General features: G+C 44.0%; 1 protein-coding gene across 1 annotated transcript in view; it reads left to right on the forward strand.

Annotated features, from left to right (window-relative positions):
- The window catches only part of LOC124605680 (facilitated trehalose transporter Tret1-like), an 87,070-nt gene extending 65,995 nt beyond the window's left edge, over positions 1–21,075 (forward strand). The window contains exons 4-5 of the mRNA XM_047137531.1: positions 15,897–16,175; positions 19,901–21,075. Coding sequence (XP_046993487.1) covers positions 15,897–16,175; positions 19,901–20,722 — 1,101 coding nt within the window. The 3' untranslated portion in view covers positions 20,723–21,075. The remainder of the gene's footprint in view (positions 1–15,896; positions 16,176–19,900) is intronic.
- Positions 21,076–22,465: the final 1,390 nt, after the last annotated feature.

A 22,465-nucleotide genomic window follows, 5' to 3' on the forward strand; every position in this document is an offset into this window, starting at 1 on the left:
TCTTCCCCCTCCTACCCATCTTCCCCCTCCTACCCATCTTCCCCCTCCTACCCATCTTCCCCCTCCTACCCATCTTCCCCCTCCTACCCATCTTCCCCCTCCTACCCATCTTCCCCCTCCTACCCATCTTCCCCCTCCTACCCATCTTCCCCCTCCTACCCATCTTCCCCCTCCTACCCATCTTCCCCCTCCTACCCATCTTCCCCCTCCTACCCATCTTCCCCCTCCTACCCATCTTCCCCCTCCTACCCATCTTCCCCCTCCTACCCATCTTCCCCCTCCTACCCATCTTCCCCCTCCTACCCATCTTCCCCCTCCTACCCATCTTCCCCCTCCTACCCATCTTCCCCCTCCTACCCATCTTCCCCCTCCTACCCATCTTCCCCCTCCTACCCATCTTCCCCCTCCTACCCATCTTCCCCCTCCTGTCCATCTTCCCCCTCCTGTCCATCTTCCCCCTCCTGTCCATCTTTTCCCTCCTGTCCATCTTTTCCCTCCTTTCCTTTTTTTCCCTCCTTTCCTTTTTTTTCCTTTCTTTCCTTTTTTTCCTTTCTTTCCTTTTTTTTTCTTTTCTTTCCTTTTTTTTTCCTTTCTTTCCTTTTTTTTTTTCCTTTCTTTCCTTTTTTTTTTCCTTTGTTTCCTTTTTTTTTTCCTTTGTTTCCTTTTTTTTTCCTTTCTTTCCTTTTTTTTCCTTTCTTTCCTTTTTTTTTCCTTTCTTTCCTTTTTTTTTCCTTTCTTTCCTTTTTTTTTTCCTTTCTTTCCTTTTTTTTTTCCTTTCTTTCCTTTTTTTTCTCCTTTCTTTCCTTTTTTTCTCCTTTCTTTCCTTTTTTTTCTCCTTTCTTTCCTTTTTTTTCTCCTTTCTTTCCTTTTTTTTCTCCTTTCTTTCCTTTTTTTTCTCCTTTCTTTCCTTTTTTTTCTCCTTTCTTTCCTTTTTTTTCTCCTTTCTTTCCTTTTTTTTCTCCTTTCTTTCCTTTTTTTTTTCCTTTCTTTCCTTTTTTTTTCCTTTCTTTCCTTTTTTTTCTCCTTTCTTTCCTTTTTTTTCTCCTTTCTTTCCTTTTTTTTCTCCTTTCTTTCCTTTTTTTTCTCCTTTCTTTCCTTTTTTTTCTCCTTTCTTTCCTTTTTTTTCTCCTTTCTTTCCTTTTTTTTCTCCTTTCTTTCCTTTTTTCTCTCCTTTCTTTCCTTTTTTTCTCCTTTCTTTCCTTTTTTTTCTCCTTTCTTTCCTTTTTTTTCTCCTTTCTTTCCTTTTTTCTCCTTCTGTTCCTTTTTTTTCCCTTTCTTTCCTTTTTTCTCCTTCTGTTCCTTTTTTCCCTTTCTTTCCTTTTTTTCTCCTTTCTTTCCTTTTTTTCTCCTTCTGTTCCTTTTTTTCCCTTTCTTTCCTTTTTTCTCCTTCTGTTCCTTTTTTTTCTCCTTTCTTTCCTTTTTTCTCCTTCTGTTCCTTTTTCTCCTTCTGTTCCTTTTTCTCCTTCCTTTCCTGTTCCACTCAGAGAGAAGACTGTGTTCTTCTGTACGAGCCCTAATTTCTAGTATCTTACCTTCGTGCTCCTTACGTGAAATGTGTGTCGTCTACAGTAGGGAGTCAGCTTCAAATGCCGATTCTCCAAATTTCCTTGACAGTGTTCCTCGAAAAGACCGTTGCCTTCCCTTAACACTGAATCGGTGTTGTAGAATAAGTCGCACTGACGTCCTTTATGCAGTCTGATTTACAGATGTCGCACACTTTCTTAAAATTCTCCCAACAAAATGAAGTCGACCATTCGCCTTCCCTAATGCAATCCTCACACGCTCGTTCCATTTCATATCGCTTTGCAACATTACACCCAGATACTTAAACGACGAGACTGTGTCGAGCAGGACACTGCTAAAACTGTATTCGAACGTTACAGGCTTGTTTTTCCCACTCATCCGCATCAACTTATATTTTTCTAGTTTTGGAGCCAATTGCCATTCATCACGCCAACTACAAATTTTTGATATTACAGTGCCTGTGTTATTCTGAATTACGATGCAAAGTTCCTTCGGACATGCTTGCATGCACAGCATTTATCCGCCGACACCGGGAAAGCGACTTTTAAGTAAAATGATATGATAATTAATTCAAGACCCCAAGCTGTCGACAGGCGTTGATAAACATCAACGGGGACAATTGAAAATGTGTGCACCGACCGGGACTCGAACCTCTTGCTTACATGGCAGACGCTTTATCCATCTGAGCCACCGAGGGCACAGATGGTACTGCGACTGCAGGGTTTTATCCCTTGCACGCTCCCCGTGAGACCCACATACCCAATTTAATGTCCACACACTACACCCGTAGTGCGCTGCCCATTACACTCATTACTCGCGGCGGACATGTCCGAAAGAACACATACCATCCTTATATAGTTAAGGCTAACCGGCCATTGACCTCCTCCTTCTGTGCTGGATGCACACGCATTGCCCGGACTCTTATAGGACTAGGTAAGATTGTCTGCCGCGAATAATGGGCAGGGGTGCTATAAACGCAGTGTGTGTGGACATTAAGTTGGGAATGTGGGTCTCACGGGGAGCGTGCAAGGGATAAATCCCTGCATTCGCACTATCATCTGTTCCCTCGGTGGCTCAGATGGATAGAGCGTCTGCCATGTAAGTACGAGATCCCTGGTTCGAGTCCCGGTCGGGACACAAATTTTCAACTGTCCCCGTTGACGTATATCAACGCCTGTCGACAGCTTAGGGTCTTAATTATCATTTCATTCTACGAGAGCTACACCGTCACCGATGGTATCTGTTCTCTCGGACATGTCCGAAAGTACTGATACCATCTTCATTTCAGTAAAGTGTCTTACATGTACGGGAATATACATAATGGATGTAAGAGTACAGGTTGTGGACCCATGGCTAACGACATAATGAAGTTTGCATCTAGCCGTGAGTCGTGCACGGGTAGCGAAATGGAGAGGCGAACGGCTCGCAGTAAGCAGGAAATCAGGGTTCGAGTCCCGGTGCGGCACAAATTTCCGTTGACATTCCATTCTGCAGCTGATGGTTGTCCATATCCGCAACTGCGAATGCATTAAATGTAACTAGAAATATTGTCAGAGTCATTTCGTATCGCCCTACACTCACTCATTTATACACCGTACCATACACAGAGCATCATCAGCAAATAATTGCAGACTGCTGCCCATGCCGTCCGCCAGATCGATTATAGGAAATAATAGCGATCCTATCAGACTTCCCTGGGGCACTGCTGACGAAACCATTGCCTCTGAAGAACACTAGTCGTCGAAGGGAACATACTGGATTCTATTACTTAATTCTTCGAGCCACTCACATATCTGGGAACCTGCTCCACACGCCCGTATCTTTAAGTCTTCAGTGGGTACCTTGTCAAACGCTTTCCAGAAACGTAGAAATGTGAAATCCGCCCGTTCCCCTTCATCAGTAGTTCGCAGCAGTTAGCAATACACCTTGAGGAAGTCGTCTTGCAACAGTCGCCGAAACGTCGGAATTTTATAGTTGACAGTGCCTACGTTTTCATTTCGAGGAAAGTGGAAGCTGAGTTTCGCTGAGTGCTTTCTAAACCCGCGCTGATGCACGAACACAAGCTTCTCTGTCTCAAGAAAATTTATTGTACTCTTTTGCCCTTTTCATATACAGGATTGACTTGCGCTTTTTGCCAGATGGTTTGGGACCCTGTGCTAGCTGAGAGATTCGCGATAAGTGAGAGCAACGTTAGAGGCCAATTCCATAGTGCACTCTTTGTAAAACGGAACTGGGATTCCATCCGGACCTGGCAGCTTATTTGTTTAGAACTCTTTTCGTTGTTTCTCTACACCAGTGATGCTTATTAAAATGTCGTCCATACGGGAATCTGTTCGGTCGTAAACGACGGTATGTCTATACGATTCTCTTGCGTGTAAGATTTCTTAAAGGCGATATTTAAAACTTAGTCTTTCTTTTTGCTATCTTCAACTGCCACACTAGATTGGTCAACGAATGACTGGATGGAACCCTTAGATCCGCTTAGCCATTCTACATATAACCAGAATTTTCGCGCGTTCTCAGCCAGATCTTCTGCGAGATATGACGATGGTAGTCGTTGTATGCTTCGCACATAATTTTTTCACAGACGCACCAACCTTTACTAACATTTGCCTGTAGTCATTCGTGCGGTACATTTAAGACAGTGTATGTAACAGCCTTTGCTTCCTCAGCGTTTTCCGAATGTCATTGTTACACCACAGTGGGTCTTTTCCGTCCTTAATCCCCTTACTACGCATATATTTCTTCAGAGTACAATCTTCAACTTGTTTAAACTTCACCCATAATTCCTCTTCTACGTCCTTCATACTCAAAGTTATGCCAGTTCAGTGTCTAAATGAAATGCTAACAACGCCTTATCTGCTCTTTCTAGCAGAAACACACTCCTAGCCATGTTGACTGATTTATAATACGCGTATTTCGTAGCCACAGTTGCTGTGGTTGCCCCCCTCCATCAAGATGCTCCCAGTAGCGTTTGTCTTACCAGCTGACTGCACCGCACCGTCATTTTCCCTGTCAGTGGATGGGGACGCTCAGTTAATCCCTTTTTATTTATTTTTCTCGGAAAGTTGAAGTGCGGTTTGCACGCATTTCTTGTATGAAACCTGACTGATACCGCAGCATTTTAGAGTATAACAAGAAGCTACGAATTTGTCTATACTACTAACTATTAATGACATCTCCTCTACACGTTTACTTCAATTAGACTTCGTAATTTTGCGACTACTTTATCCATGCAATTTGCTGAATCTGTTTAACCAGGTTGAAGAAGTCTGGAAACCAGTAATGTTCATTTAACCAACAATACAGGGGGGGGGGGGGGGGGTGTAATCTCATAGATTTCCCTCCGTGAAAGGTGCATAAACTTTCACGAGTGAATTTAAATTTCGAGTAGGTTTTTTTGTATTCACACTTCTACGAGTTTCATATTGAGTGTAAATCTTCCTTCCATTTATACAATACACGTCCGGATTTTACAGAATGATACTGGCTTTGCAGAAAGCTTATCTTTAAGCGTATTCTCCCTCTTTTGTTGAACCAAAAAATTTATAGTTTTTCCTTTGTAACTTATTGCTATTGGTCTACACGTTTTCTTTGGGATAGGAAGGTACTGCTTTTTTCCTCTGGAATTCAATTAGCTTTACAATAATCATTCGAACCACATTTCACAGATTAGTCAGTTACTTCCTCTTTTTTTCTAATGTTACCGCAATTTCTAACGAAATGTAGACATCATTTGAAAGAATGTCCAAGAAATTAACTAATAAATAGCACACATGAAAATCTTCAGGAGTAGATGATTTCGACTGCATACCACGTTCTTCTTATTTTCTCTTTGCAAGGTTGAAAACAGTGTGAAACTCTAGATCCTGCACAAATAGAGATGCTATTAGTAAACATGTATGAAGACATCATAAAGAAAATTGTTTTATCTCTGTTTTTAACATGTAACGATGCCGCAAAGGCAACTGCTAATTATTGTGGGCATTTGCAGATTTGGGTGAAGAGTAACTCTAAGCAACTGTGTCAGTGAAACTAAAAGCGAAAACTGAAATTCGCTTTACAAATTATGATCGCGTTGTGCCGTGTTATGTTTCCCTATGTGCAGTCAATGAGAGATAAGTACATGATCTGTTGCGCATGCGTTATCGCTACAGATACGGTAAAGGTGAACATTTCTCCAGCTGCAGGGCGAGCTTCGAATTTGGCCATTTTCAACATTTATTAAAAATACATGCAGTGCGCCCTGGCAGGTAAAATTTTGTCAGTGTTTCTTTTGATGTATTCTCTCCGCGTAAAAAGTTTCAGGGTAGGTTGGTACATGTCGGATTGGACCATTCCCGTGGCGGCATTAGCCTCACAACACTTTTAAATGAATTTGGACGTCCAGCACAATTCCACAAACGTTTTAAGAGGAAGTTGTGGTCAACCTGAAGGTTGCTTTGAACACTGCAATGCTTTACTACGCATCGTGTGTGTCCTTGCTCTGGACCGACTTAGAGAGCTAGTCAGAAGGAGACCGACAGCTCAAGATGCATTCTGAAACGCTGTGCCACTTGGTATGGTATTATTCTCATTGTTGAAGGTTAAAGAAGCTCTAAAAAACTGAAAAAAACTGGTACGACCAACGCGGGATCATACCCCAAACCTTTAGCTTTGTAGTCTGCGCTCATGATCTGGACCTCCGTCGGCTAGCTTCTTTATCGTTATGAACAGCAATAACTTACACTGATCCATAGTGGTATATTTTTGTACAGACCATTAACAAGATTCATCAAACGGGGAAACTGCATTGAGCTGAAGCAACAAACACTAATTATATAATTCTGCATAAGAAGTAAAGAAAATTCGCTGGAATGCTACGATACACGTTCTTTTATTTACACGTAATAAATAATTATTTGTGTTCACAGAGAGAAATAATAGCTGTAGGCGTGAATATTTCATTAGAGATAAAGTTTGGTTTGAGTGGTGTCCTTATTGGGGTAACTATGGAGATGGAAATTTTTTGAACAATTCCCATCTCTGCTTCCTTTATCTTTCCAGTCAGTACAGTCAATATTATCAACTGTAACGAGTCCTACTAATTCACTTGCTCGGTTTATTCAAGAGAGCTTACGATATTGCTGGATTGAAATTTTGTTAATTACAAAGAAAGCTGACAGCTATAATTTGTTCTGTGGAATGTAGCTCTCAATGTCACAGCGATTTCAGCAGCAGACTCAACGTGAGCATTACCTCATCAGCTATTCACTCAAGCAGATTTACATTTCCACAGATAAATCAATGACAATAACATTCAGTATTTGAGCATCTGTGTAATTTTCGTTGTACGTTATAATACTGAGTCGCTGTCGTAACCTCGGGTATACAGCATACACCTTTTCCGTATAAAACATGGAAAATCGACATGTAAAAACAAATTCTAACTGCATTCTAACGTTTCCCACGCCCATTAGTGTCGCTATGTTGTATGTTTGCTGTACAGTGTCTAAACTTTTAGAAAGCATTCTTGACTGGATTGCAGTGCTCAGTATAAAATGTTAGAAAAACAATAGAAATAGTTACGATCACATTTCCACATTTATTTGTGTTGGTAACGGTTTCGGCCCTTTCCTCCGCCAATTTTCAGGCTTACACCGCCATTATGGCTGCTGGTGGCGGCACGCGAAGCGAGATCCGTAGAAGTACGGTTGTCACTGTTATAGTGTTTGTTTCTTCAGTTCCATGGCAGGGCCACGTTCCGCTTTTAACCAGTCCATGCTTGCCTTTTAGCCTAGCAGGCGGGCAGCCGCATATAATCAGCAGAACGGGCAGGCTGTTTTACTCCCACCCAAGGCAAGCTATGTCCGGCGAAAGCAGGGCGAAGGAATCTTACTTGCCTACTTGTTGAACGCTACCCGGCGTAGCAGTTTATTCTGTACGCTTTCATTGTAGTTTTATGAGTAGGGTTCGGGAGTTGACGAGAAGTCGTTTTTTGCCCGAGTATCACAAGACGAGGCTAAACGAAATATACATTCATTTAGGGTTATGATAGGGCAGAAAATGGATTTTTTTCAATTTTTCCTGTTCGACGCACTTCCAGCTTATTTAAATAATTATTTATTTATTTCGATATGAAAGGTTTTCTATGCAACTTGGCCCTCTTTAGATAGTACCAGCTATTCTCAATTCGAAACACCATCAGGTCACCTGTAATGTTCGCTGTGGCAAAGAGAACCATCCTTTGCATCTATGACCCTGAACATTTTTTATACTGCAACCGCAACTAAATTAAGGTTTTGGAAATCTAGTTTCTGTAATCTTAGTGTGTTAGAGGCAAATATGACCCCAGTTGTACCAATTTTAATTAATCTCTCCAGGTTGTGTATAGCGGGTATACTGAATCAATTCTAAGTGGCCAAAATAAGTCATTCTGTATTTCCCAAATGCATTTTAGCAAACAAATTCGTTATTCATGTTATGTTAATCTAAGAAGTACATAGCTAAAAGAAGAACCTTTTCTTTCATGCTAAGCTTTCTTCGCACTACGTTGCATTCTACGAGAACGTAGTTTTTAATACCCAGTGAGCCATTTTTTTTCCTGTTTCGATCAATTTTGCCCTAAATTTAGGAAGCCTATATACTGCTAAATGGTCTTAAGTCCTTAGTACACATTTGCATTGACAGCGGTATTAGACTGTTTGCCGATGATGCTGTAGTTTACACGAAAGTATCATACGAGAATTGTGAACAGATCAGTGAGGATTTGCAGAAAATTAATGCGTGGTGTAATGACTGGCAGATATCTCTCAATATTAGTAAGTGTAACCTACTGCGTATAACTAGGCGAAAATCCCCATTAATGTAAGAGTACAATATAAATGCCCAGTCTTTGGAAGCGGTAGCATCCGTCAAGTTGGTGGGTGTGACTATTCGAAATAATCTCAAATTGAATGATCAGATTGCACAAGTAACGGGCAAGGCGAACTCTAGATTGCGGTTTATTGCTGGAATCGTGCAGCGATGCAGCCCTTGAACAAAGTAAATTGCTTACAATACGTTAGTTCGTCCAGTCTTAGAGTACTGTTCGTCTGTATGGGACCCTTAGCTGTTGGGTCTGATTCAAGAGATTAAGAAGGTCCAAAGAAGAGCGGCAAGACTCGCGACTGGTACATTTAGCCGAGAGCGTTACAAATCTCATAGAAAGTTTGATGTGGGACACACTTGCAGCCGGCCGCTGTGGCCGAGCGGTTCTAGACGCTTCAGTCTAGAACCGCGCGACCGCTACGGTCGCGCGGTTCTAGGCGCTTCATTCCAGAACCGCGCGACCGCTACGGTAGCAGGTTCGAATCCTGCCTCGGGCATGGATGTGTGTGATGTCCTTAGGTTAGTTAGGTTTAAGTAGTTCTAAGTTCTAGGGGACTAATGACCTCAGATGTCAAGTCCCATAGTGCTCAAAGCCATTTGAACCATTTTTTTGATACACTTGCAGATAGACGACGCGCTAAGCGGAAGGGGCTGCTCACGAAATTCCGAAATCCGATCTTCGCCTAGGATGTGCTGCGTGCTAAGTACAGACTCCCCCCCACATTACCTTCGATGTTGGCTGACGATTCCTGGATGGTCTCTCTGGTTCTCGGTTTCCTCCGGAAGAGTGGTTTTTATTCTCAGTTTTAAGGTTTTTAATCTCTCTCTGGTGTTGGGGCAGGGCGGTGAGTTTTGGGTGTTCCCCACTGTAGGCAGTCTTCGGAGATTCCCGATTCACCTCCCTGACCGGAATCCTCTTTTCTTCCCCTTTTACTCTGTTTTTACCCTTTTTTTTAAGGCTTGGTTAGTCTTTCTATTCCCATACGTACTTTCTACATTATAGCAGTTGTACCTTTTAAGTTACAGGTGGTCTTGCCTATGCTGCTTCAGCATAGTGTTGGGTTCGTTCTCTTGCCGACTTCCCTCATTTTGTTTTTTTACCAATGACAACGTGACTGCCCTTTTACGTTTTTCCTTTTTTCCGTTTTATTGTTCTGACTTTACTGAGAAGTCCCATTAGCGGAATGGAGCCTATTTGAAACAAGGGACTGATGACTGATGACTGATAACCTCTGGCGTGCCACAGGGGAGTGTTATGGGACTATTGCTTTTCACAATATATATAAATGACCAAGTAGATAGTGTCGGAAGTTCCATGCGGCTTTTCGCGGATGATGCTGTAGTATACAGAGAAGTTGCAGCATTAGAAAATTGTAGCGAAATGCAGGAAGATCTGCAGCGGATAGGCACTTGGTGCAGGGAGTGGCAACTGTCCCTTAACATAGACAAATGTAATGTATTGCGAATACATAGAAAGAAGGATCCTTTATTGTATGATTATATGATAGCGGAACAAACAGTGGTAGCAGTTACTTCCGTAAAATATCTGGGAGTATGCGTGCGGAATGATTTGAAGTGGAATGATCATATAAAATTAATTGTTGGTAAGGCGGGTACCAGGTTGAGATTCATTGGGAGAGTGCTTAGAAAATGTAGTCCATCAACAAAGGAGGTGGCTTACAAAACACTCGTTCGACCTATACTTGAGTATTGCTCATCAGTGTGGGATCCGTACCAGATCGGTTTGACGGAGGAGATAGAGAAGATCCAAAGAAGAGCGGCGCGTTTCGTCACAGGGTTATTTGGTAACCGTGATAGCGTTACGGAGATGTTTAATAAACTCAAGTGGCAGACTCTGCAAGAGAGGCGCTCTGCATCGCGGTGTAGATTGCTCGCCAGGTTTCGAGAGGGTGCGTTTCTGGATGAGGTATCGAATATATTGCTTCCCCCTACTTATACCTCCCGAGGAGATCACGAATGTAAAATTAGAGAGATTAGAGCGCGCACGGAGGCTTTCAGACAGTCGTTCTTCCCGCGAACCATACGCGACTGGAACAGGAAAGGAAGGTAATGACAGTGGCACGTAAAGTGCCCTCCGCCACACACCGTTGGGTGGCTTGCGAAGTATAAACGTAGATGTAGATGTAGACCTTGCTGTTTGGTCCCTTCAACCTCAAACAACCAACCAACCAATCTTAAGGTAGTCTATGTTCCCAAAAAAGTGTTCAGTAACTTTTTATGCAGTTTTCATTGCGTCTCACCTGCGGGTTTATTTAAAGCTGCCTCATAAACACACAACTTTTCCCCTGCTGCCCTTTGGCTCTGTTACCTGGCTGGTATACAGTCCGAGTCTTCATTTCTCCTCACTCTCGTTTAAGATTGATTTGTTCATTTTGTTGCTGCCATCTTTATGATGAATGAGCTACGGTGAAACTACCTACGCAGAAATATGCCTGGTTAGTCACGTTGGAGTGACAGCGCAACCTGTTGCCAGATGCTGCAGGCTGAACGGTTCCCGCGAAGCTTGACAGGCTTGCAGTAGCCGAAGCTGCCCTGCTTTAACCACCGTGCTTCAGTACACGTGTACTCTCGTGTCCCCTTTGCGGCAGGCTGAGCTGCGGCGGAGATAGGGACAGGCAGGCAGCAAGGAAACTTCGTACACACCTGCACCCACGAGGAGCGCACGGCTGACTTCCCAGAAACTTTGCTCAGTGGAAGAGCGGTCAAAATAAGCGAACGCGTGTCTCGGCTAATGCGTAGATACTCCACCGTTTCTGAGAAAACGGTGCTGGGTGTCTTTTGGAACAGCCGAAGCGGTGGCAGTTGTTAGCGTCGTGGCTTAAGACTTGTGCGACCCGTGTTCGAAACGTGATTGTTGAGTGTATTTTATAAACAAATATTTTTTTCTTTTGTCTACCCATGTCCTTGCAACATTACTACAAAAATTCTTCACACAACATTAAGGGCTGTGAAAATATAACTCATTTTCATAGAAAGTATCAAACATTACGTAACGTGTGTCAGCAGTTACAATCTTTTTAATGTCTCATATTCCTATACTTCATTGTTATATAAGTTCTTATATTATTGAATTTTATTCTTCAGGAAAATTTGGTACATTGCCTTGGATGATACCGATCGCAGAGACATTGGAAACATACAAATTCCGAAAACAAGGAGCCATCAGACGAAGGCAGGTTTGCCGCAACGACTTTTCTTAGCATGGATCTCTCAGGAAAGAAACATCGTTAACATTGCTGAAGATTTGACGTGGCGGCAATAATTTCGCGGCAATCCACGCGTCTCAGGAATATCACAGAAAATGTTCTAAACCCGCTTATTGTTTCTGTTTCTCATTTATCTGCCCATATCCATAGAACATGACTACTGTTGAATATTCAGCAGTTGACCGAACCACGATAAGCAGGAGTAGGAAAAAGACAATTAAAATGCCTTCAATTAACCCCTGTTTCCGATTGGCTGGAACTCTCAAATGTAAATACAGTAGGCTCGCGATAGTGCGACAGTTACGAGGTCGAGATGGTTTAGGAGTATTAAAAAATGCCGGATTGCCAAAGGTAGAATTTCTTAATCTAAATTTAGTCTTCTAAGTCTAGAAAACTTGTTTTGTATAAATATTGAATATGTACTGTACATACTATAGCACGCCTACTGCTGGAATACATATTGAGCGCGCACACGCACACACATTTTACGATCAGTAGGGTTATAAAAAAAAGATCTGTACGTATAAGTCAAATTTATTATGTGTGTATGTATTACAAATGCACATACATAGAGATATAGTCTATACAAATAGCGTATTATTGCTTAAAAATCTGTAATAGTTTTTCTTCTTTCGTAAATAGTCCGTAATGACTTTTGTTTCGAATGTCTTTTACGTTAAAATGTTCTCGTAATTGAGTTCCACCAACATACCAAAGGGTTGGCAGCCGACATAACCTCATTACAAGTGATAGTGCATTTCCGTTCCGTGGTCGCCTCAATGTGGTCGTCGTCTACATGAGCGATAAGGTCCTGCATCACCTCTTCTGTTAGTTCAGAACCAAGGTTATCTTTAACACACACCTTCTCAATTTATCGGTATCTTCTTGCGGAATGTTAATTTCATCCAAAATGTAAGCGCAGCCCTGGTAAATTCGTTATCATCTTCAGATTTGTTATCTCTGTCGTCTTTCTTTGGAAGGAGTGGGTTTTCTAGCCAAATGTGTTCCCAAGATTTTATCAGAGTTAAATGCTTGACTTGACGCCACCCAAATGCTGCATTGACAATGACGTGCTTGATGTCAAATTTTTTCAAGTTTGATGTGATGTCTGCGTCGCGTTGGCTGACGATATCAGACGCTTTTTGTAATGTGCTTTTAATATTTCGATAACATTTTGACCCATCGACTGAATCAATGCAGTCGTATTTTCTTGGCAAATACAAAGCTTCTATGCAACAATCAGCCATCTTAACTCTCATTTCTTCCTTGTCCTGATGTCCTGGAGCATTATCTAACAACAAAAGGGCCTTCAGGTTTTTTTCTCCTTAAATGTTCTTTGACTTCTTGTACAAAATATTTGGAAGACCAGTCTAAAAGAAACTTCTGTAGTAACCAATGGTCGGTTTTGGCTTTTGTACGTCACCGGAAGAGATTGGACTTACATGTTTTTTGAATGCGCGTGGAGACTTGGATTTGTCCACAGCTAAAAGTTTTCATTGGCACACACAGTTAACGTGGTAAGCTCGTTTTGAGGCTTCCTTCCTGAAACTTTTTTTTCTTCCTTCATTACAAAAGATTTTGTTGGAAGTTGCCTCCAGCTGAAGCCTGTTTCATCGGCATTATGCAGTTGTTTCGGCGTAATGCCTAGTTCATTCACTTTGGCATTTCAGTCCTGACTGAACTGAGAAACTGAAGTCTCGTCTGCTGATGGTTTTTCTCCGTTCATCTTCAAGAAACGAACGCGATGCCGCTTCTTAAAGTTTTCAAACCAACCATCGCTGGCACGAAAATCACCTTTCTTGGTCATCTCACTATAAAAAAGCTGGGTTTTCTGTTTCAAAATATCTCCCGAATTAGGGACATGTCTGCTACTTTGTTGTTTAAACCAAACGTACAGAGCTTCCTCAACTTCAGGGTAGTCGCTCATGCGAAGGGTTTTTCTCTTAGTCATCTTTATAAACGGTAGGTCGCCCGGTATTACAAGCTTCGGGAACGGAAGTTGGAGATTCACCTCGGTCGTACCTTTCAAATAATTTCCCTTTTATCAGTAAGAGCTAATTTTTATGCTTACGTTTAGCTTTTCAACTTGGACTCGCAATCACACAACACTTTCCAACACAAAAATTGAAACAGAACGATTAATCCGTGTAGCAGAATTCAAATTCACTCATAACATGAAAAGAGCACAGTCGATAACACACATTTTATATTGCCGTGAGGCAAGTGGCAGAGGGGAGGAGGCGCCTGTCGCAGCAAGTGTGTCCTATCCGTGTTTGGAACAGGCGCAGTTCCGATCACAGACTTACGAGACTGTCAAACGTCGGATTTTCATGAGTCTACTGTAATGTTGTGGAGCAATTTGGGGCTCACGAAATCGAGCAGTGGTCCGGCAGCCTTCGTGGGGTTAAGGTGAAAAGCCGTGGCCCTCTGGGGAGGAGTTTGTAATTTAATGGGGTCATAATTTCGGAATTCTGGAGTTACTGATCCTATGTGAACAACGAGAATAATTTCCGGCTACGAAAAACCTACAAAACTTTCGAAACCGCATTGTCTTGACTGGACGTCGAATTGTGCTTAAGCGGCGTCCCTTTTTCTCCTCCAGTGTTGTTGTTGTTAAGTGAGCGTGGACCTGTTCGGTCAAAACTGGCCTCAGAGCAGAGCGTGTGACCATTAGCCAGCTGGAGGTGGTGTTAGATAAAAGTGACAGACTTGGCTATGGTTAGTTGGTACTAATAAAGTTAATTTGTTTCGTACTAATCTGTTTCGTGTTTCTATGTAGCTTTTCCCCTACTGAGTTGGAACAGTTTTACTTTTTTTTCAGCCGGCCGCAGTGGCCGAGCGGTTCTAGGCGCTTCAGTCTGGAACCACGCGACCGCTACGGTTGCAGGTTCGAATGCTGCCTCGGGCATGGGTGTGTGTGATGTCCTCGGGTTAGTTAGGTTTAAGTAGTTCTAAGTTCTAGGGGACTGATGACCTCAGAAGTTAAGTCCCATAGTGCACACAGGCATTTGTATCAGAGGAAGTTGCTAGTAGCCAGTAACAGGTGGCGCACTGAATTGTTAGTGGTGAACATATTCCACTCCAGTGGCCAGATCTGTAAATATTTCTGAAAGTATATTTAGCTATAGGGCTTTTAATTACTGACTGTGGAATTACGAGATGTTAAACCTTGTCTCATGGGTCAAAGCGAGGCTGGCGAAACTTATTTAGAATGCGCTGATGAAGGGTAGCTACATGGTTCCAGAGATCTTTTCATGTCTTAAACATCTATGATGTACTTATGCAGACTGAAGCGACGAAAAATTTTTACCAAACCAGGATTCGCACATGTCTCCTCCTGACTAGGCAAAACCACTAACCACTAGTATCCAACCTAGCACAGTGGCCTTGCACAATAGCACTGAATATCCTAGTGTGCCTCCCTCCTCAGTCCAAATTACTAGCCCAATTGTTATTGCCCCTAACTCCAACAACATTGCAGAATCTCCCCAACCATGTTGGAACAGTACCTCAGCATCAATATTTGGATTGAGGATTGAGGAGGGAGGCGTGCTAGGGTAGTCCGTACAGTTGCGTAAAACCACTGTGCCAGGATGGCGTAGTGGTTAACACACCTGCCTAGTATGCAGGAGACTGGTTCTAATCTCGGCCTTGGTGCAAATTTTCGTTCGTCGCCTCAATCTGCGTATATACATAAACGCTATTTACAATGATTTTTAGAGTAATGTAGTGTAGCAGAGCCAACGGCCTCGCCGCCTCGGTTCCCGTCAAATCACCGAAGTTAAACGCTGTCGAGCTGGGCTAGCACTTGGATGGGTGACCATCCGGTCTGCCGAGCGTTGTTGGCAAGCGTGGTGCACTCAGCCCTTGTGAGGCAAACTGAAGAGCTACTTGATTGAGAAGTAGCGGCTCCGGTCTCGGAAACTGACATATGGCCGGGAGAGCGGTGTGCTGACCACATATCCGCATTCAGTGATGCCTGTGGGCTGAGGATCACACGGCGGCCAGTCGGTACCATTGGGCCTTCACGGCCTCTGCGGGAGGAGTTTAAATTTAGTTTAATTTAGTAGTGTAGCAGAGGAAAGCGTTAAACCAGGTCCGCCGATAAACGCTTCCAATCAAATCTCCAGATCCGTAAGATGCAAAACTTGCTTCGCACGATGAACGACACCAAGAGTACATGGATTCTGGCTGTGGCCGTGAGTGTGATTTTGTGTGATGTCGCAGAAGCTCCGAGGCACCGACGTCAGGAAATTTCAACGGTAGAGAGAAAAACTTTGTTGTTGTTTGTGGCAGGCATTTTTGGGCGAGCTGTCCGAGGTGCACATCCGCGGATTGCTAGCAGGCGTGCCGACGCTGAGCTACTCGATGGGCATCCTGCTGGTGTACGCACTGGGCGCCGGACTAGAGTGGCACGTGGTGGCGGGCACGGGGCCCGTGCTGCCGCTGCTCGCGCTCGTCGCGCTCTGCTTCATCCCCAGGAGCCCCGTCTGGCTGGTGCGCCAGGGCCGCTTCGACGACGCCAAGAAGGCGCTCGCATGGTTCCGTGGTTCCACATCGGCAACCAGCAAGCAGGTGAGTTTGACACTTCCTCACATGCAAGGCAATAGGTAGCCTTGTCAGAGAGTTATATGGTCATTCAGACGTTGGTGGCCCATTTTTGACAACCTGTCTGGAGGCATTTGTTTTGGAGTTCATCAGCTGACGGCTGTCCCAGGGCTCACAGCTCTTTCACGAGTTCGTGTTTGGTGAACATGGGCCCTGAGATATTGAGGTCCTTTCTTCCTTCCCAGGCCACATTCCCTTTCCCAACCTTTTCCCACACCTTGCCATTCCTGTCCCCGATCCTTTCCCTTTGCCCCATCCCTCCCATGTGTTGGTGTCTTTGATTACATTGGCCCAGCTATCCTTACGTTTTAGGTCCCACTTTGGGGTTTGACCTCCCCATCCAAATTTTATCTCTGTAGTGTGAGTCAACTTAGCGTCTTCAGCATATGGCCTTACCTCTTCATTTTGTACTCGATGCCATTGTCTTGTAAACCCGATATTGCTAGCTCATTAGTTAATGCGAATAGTGGGATCGTTATGTACCCTTTTGGTTGAGCCCCCTGCCAACAAAGGGATCGCACTTGCGATACCGAGCTGCTGCCTCCCTGTTATGCCTAGGAGTGGTTGTTGTTATTCTGGAGCATCGGCCAGCCCTTGCTGCGGCTGGATAGCACCCACAGGGATTGAGTGGTATCAGCGTGGACACTTTGCGTATGAACGCAAGTACATATATATATTGTCTATGGATTAATATCCTTTTCTGAAGTCAATAAATATCACTGTTTGTTTGGTCTTGTGAATTCGAAGGATGACTACGAGATCAGGGTTTGTTCTACACTTGTGAACAGCTCTATTCGTTAAGTCACGTATCTACGGAGTCTGAGCAGAGATACCCATGCGTGGAGTCTGGACAGAGATGGGAACCAGTGAAGTGTTCTCGAGGTTAATGTTTATATTACAGTTCAGCCATTTATTCACAACGTCTACAAGTCGTCGCTCTTCCGCACCAGCCTCGGCTGTTACTTATTCAGCTTTGTGTTAGATTCCAGCTGACGCCCGTAGAGTCTGCTCAGCGGTTGCACGCCCCAGGAGATGATGTCAGTGACACTTGCTCCGGCAGTTGCTTGCTGGCAAGCAGGAGGAGCCATTCCTCAGCATAGTGTCCTCAGCTCCAGCAGCACGCAAAAGCACCCGAGTCTAGATCAGAAACATGGCTCTCACGGGGCCCTGTTGCTGGCTTCTGTGTAGAAGTTCAGTGCTGGCAGCACCCAGCGATGTGGTGTTGTTGGAAGACAGTCAGTTCCTCCATCAGTAGATGGTAGGTGACGACCAGCATGATCATCATCAGGGTCATCTTCAGCTAATTCATAGATTGTTCTGGAGCGTCTAGGACGTAGATTCACTACAGTATCGTAATCACGGAATCGCGAGCTATTAATGTGAATTCCATCGATCCCAATGATCAACTCATGATGAAAGCTGAAGATCTGGGGTTTTTAAAGGAAGCAAGCATGAGACTATGGTGCAAGGTTTGGTTTGTAATAACTGCATGTATCCTCCTTATTCTGCAACAGTCACTTTAACTGCTCTGTCAGTTCCTCACTATGTGCTCTTGAGAGAGACAGTTTCTTGCAGAATGTCCTATGAGCTAACGAAAATACAGGGTGGTCCAAAAGTCCGGAAACATCCTCGTAAAATTCAAATGGAGTAGCAGACAAGGAAACAGAGTCCCTACACACGAGGAACGGGAAGGGGGAAACTTTATAGGTTATGCCACCAACATGGCGGCCATCTTGAAAGCCGCCATCTTGGATTCAACTCCAAAATTTCAAATGGGAATGTGGTCATGTGACATATCAAACAGACAGAGAATTTCACCAGAAAACAAATGCTGTTGTGATTTTAAACATAGCTTTATTCATTCTCGGGTTATAGCCAGTTACATGTGACAGCGGTGGGACGCTCAGCAGCATGTGTGTTATGTGTCGAAGAGACATTAAGCCGATGTTACACAGTCCCGACAGACCACCAATAGTCATAGGAATGGCTCTATATGTTGTCCATCATGTTGGATTGTTAATGCTATCCTCTGAACCCAGTCCTGATGAACTTTGACCAACACATCTGTCTGGATTTGACCACACGCGTCAACAAAGCGTTGCTTTAGATGATGCAAATCCCGTATTTTCACGTAATAAACCAGTGTTTTGACATGACCCCAGAGATAAAAATCCGGAGTCAAATCTGGTGAACGTGGTGGCCACTCCCCAGCACCCCTACTACCAATCCACTTTTGAGGGAACTGCACGTCCAGGTATGCTCGCACATTGTGCCCATAATGTGGTGGGGCTCCATCATGCTGGAAGAATTCCGGAAATCTCCCGTCCTCCGTTACCAACGAGGTAAACACTTATTCATCCAACAACCTCAGATAACCATTGGCTGTTAACGTACTATCAATAAAAAAAAGTCCAGCGACTTTGGTACCCTACGCAACACACCAGACAATCACTTTTTGTCAGTCGACCGTTTTGGAAGCATCAATCCAGTGCGGATTTTTGTCGGACCAGTATCTATGATTCTGCTTGTTCACTTCACCATTGATACAGAAATTGGCTTAATCACTGAGCAGCACCTGATAAGGAAACGTGGGTTTATCTGCAGCTGCTGTGTCACCCATTCTGCGAACTGCATCGACGGTCTGGGTCACCCTCGTTCAGATGTTGGAGCAGCTGAATTTTGTACGGTTGCCACTAGTGCAACGATAAAATTCGCAGTATGGAGGTACGGCTAACACCACGTTCTTGTGACAGGCGACGAGTACTCCATTGCGGACTCTTGCTAAATGATGCAAACACGCTCACTGTTGTTGCTTCATCGATGGCGGATTTTGGTCTTCCAGCCTCAGGTTTATCTGCAACAGAACCTGTTGCTCGGAATTTGGCCAAAAGCTTGGCAAGTGCGCTGTGAGTGGTGGGCTGTTTGGCTGGGTGACGAATGTTGAAATCCTCAGCAATGACCCGTGTGCTTCTTTCTCCTGATATCAAGATGATTTCAATGCGTTCTTCACGTGTTAAGGACATTTTGTAACCCAGAAATAGGGAAACAATGATGAAAACGTTAGCATGAGTAAATGATACCTAACAGTTACACACATGTAACATATCAGGCATGGGATAGTCACTCTGCACCGTTCCAGACTCCATTTTATGACTTCTCAGTACGTAATACTCACGCTGCCGAGCGTCCCACTGCTGCCACATGTAACTGGTTATAACCCGAGAATGAATAAAGCTATGTTTAAAATAACATCGGCATTGTTTTTCTGGTGAAATTCTCTATTTGTTTGATATGTCACATGACCACATTCCCATTTGAAATTTTGGGGTTGAATCCAAGATGGTGGCTTTCAAGATGGCTGCCATGTTGGTGGCATAGCCTATAAAGATTCCCCCTTCCCGATCCTCGTGTGTAGGGACTCTGTTTCCTTGTCTGCTACTCCATTTGGATTTTATGAGGGTGTTTCCGGACTTTTGGACCACCCTGTACATGTCTCGCTTCCTTCAGTTTTCTGTCGCTCTCGCTTCTGCTGCATGTGTATGTTCACTCAGCATACAGTGTCGTTATGTATCGACGACATGACCCACTTGCAACTTACTTCCTGCTTCCGCCTCTGCCTCTGGTGTGACTTGATTTCTAATTTCTACCCGTCACTATTCTGTACTGTAACATATCACACGATGTGATTGCAGGTGGCTCGCGAGCTGACAGAGCTGATCGAGCGGGCGCGGTCGGACGACGAGCAGCAGGCCTCACAGACCAAGGGCGGCTGCTGCAAGGTGTTCGTAATGCCCCAGGTTTACAAGCCCTTAGTCATCGTCAACCTGCTGAATATCATGCAGATCGTATCGGGCACGTTCCTCGTCATCTTCTACGGCGTCGACATCGTGGTGAAGTCGGCGAGCTCGACGGGCAGCCAGATCAAGGGCGAGACGTTCTCGGTGGTTGTGGCGGTGGTGCGCATGGTCTTCTGCGCGGTGGGCTGCTGCCTGCTCGTCTGGTGGACGCGCCGGCGGATGGCCATGGTGTCGGGCGCGCTGTCGTCGCTCGCCGCCCTCGCGCTGGGCGTCGTCTGCCTGCTGAAGGAACACCGGCCCCCCTCCGAGCCTGTGCCGGCGTCAGAGCCGATGGTGATCGCGGCGCTATTGCTGCTCTACGTGGCCACCAACACGGCCGGCTTCTTCTTGCTGCCCGTGATCGCCATCGGCGAGCTGCTGCCCGCGCGCGTGCGCGGCGTCGCCGGCGGCTACACCTTCTTCATCTTCAACTCGGGCCTCTTCGTCGCCACCAAAGTCTTCCCCTTCTTAACCGACGTCATCGGCATCGCCGGGATCTTCATGGCCTTCGGCATGGCCAGCCTCCTCGGCACCCTCCTCGTGTACCTGATACTGCCGGAGACGAAAGGCCGCACCCTCAACGAGGTGGAGGACTATTTCGCAGGGGACAACTTCCTCTGGATCACGAGGCACAAGTACCAGTCGGTGACACCAATCAGTCCCCTACCTAAGGCCTAGAACGCTCGTACCCGGTTACCAGCATCTCACCAGAAGCGCGCCTGGGCAGTGTTTGGTGAATGGTGATATTTTATTCGTGATTCTTCTTCCTCCTCCTCCTCCTCCTCCTCCTCCTCCTCAAAGGAATAGACTGGGAAACTGATCTCGTAAAAGCCTGTGAACATCGTTAGCGTCCTTAAAACTATGTAACATATGTGAAACAATCTCGCTAGCGGGTTCTCACAGCGGACAATGTTAATATTTTTTTCCCTTTCAAGGTGTTAAATGTGTTAAAGTATTAAGAGGAGATATGCAAAAGACTTGTAAAGAATTAAGTTGTAAATAAAGAAAATTCTGTATTACAATGGGATCAATATTTAACCTCATTTGAAAAACGAAATATTAGTAAATTTTCTTTCTTCTGTTGTCCAACCATTATGCTCATGCGTTTCACGAAAGGTTTCTAGGACCATTCTTTCCACTGATTGCTGGAAGTACACAAATTGCAGGTTTTAGGTTATTGACAAAGACGACCGAATGCTCGGCGTTATAGATGAAATACCTGAAGTTTTATTTTTTTAAGATAATACTATACCAGTACCTTATTGCATCAGTACATAGTGCATCCGCGACTGCTACGGTCGCAGGTTCGATTCCTGCCTCGGCCATGGATGTGTGTGTGATGTCCTTAGGTTAGTTAGGTTTAATTAGTTCCAGGGGACTGATGACCTCAGACGTTAAGTCCCATAGTGCATCATGGGCACATACAGTCACATGACGCACCCTTGCAAGTGAATGTAAGCACCATCAAAATTGTTTAATAAGTTAACTGAAAACGAGAAATCAACATCGAAAATTATGGAAGAACAGACCGAGTGATGGATCTTGCAACTATATAGGTGGAAATAAGAAAAGACACCACTATACATTACACTATTGACAAATTAAAATGCGTGTTTTTCGGCTTTTTGATAGACACTCGCTAGTTTTTGAAGAAACAGAGATCAAAAGTGATGATAAAAAAATCGTATTTGCAATTCTATATATCGAAAGATCGACTATAAACAAAAATTTTTATTACATGATATTGGGTCCAAAGTTAGTAATAATAGAGTTGTTAACGTTTTTGCTTTCATACTGTAGCTCTATACGTCTAGCAGGGAGAGGCCAGCGGTTGAGCAGTCAAGATATTAAACTATCAGACCGCTGGTCCGTGTTCGATACTTGATCGTCGCTTTTTTCATTCGATATTTTTATTCGGTGTATCAGATAATATTCTGATAATTCGAATACTTCTTTCCCTTTTTTATGTAAAACACCAGGAGGAATGATCAATAATCAAAAAACTGTGTACAATGAATTGACAGTTATTTTTAAGGTGATACATAGTATAAAAGTACGTCTAAAGTGTGGTATTGCGTAAATCTAACTGATCGTCTGTTCATGAGCGTTCTCGTAATCAGTGACTTGAAAAGCAGGCAAAAGATAAATATTTCTCGCACCATGCGCAACACACGCACGAAATCTCGCCGCACTATTTTTTTCCAGTACATTGTTCATGGAAAACATACTTCAATCACGTAGCTAAAAACATATATATCGGACACCAATTTGCAGGCGTACCAAGCATATAAAAGCGTATATTGAAAGACAGGCGTTGACAACTGCTTATGGTCCAACTCGCGAATTTTGACGGCATTTATCCTATGTTTTAATTCTCTGCTTTGCTACATGTTGTATGATTTTGACGTCACACGATGAAGT

The sequence above is a fragment of the Schistocerca americana genome, chromosome 3, assembly GCF_021461395.2.
Source record: "Schistocerca americana isolate TAMUIC-IGC-003095 chromosome 3, iqSchAmer2.1, whole genome shotgun sequence".
Classification (NCBI taxonomy): Eukaryota; Metazoa; Arthropoda; class Insecta; order Orthoptera; family Acrididae; genus Schistocerca; species Schistocerca americana.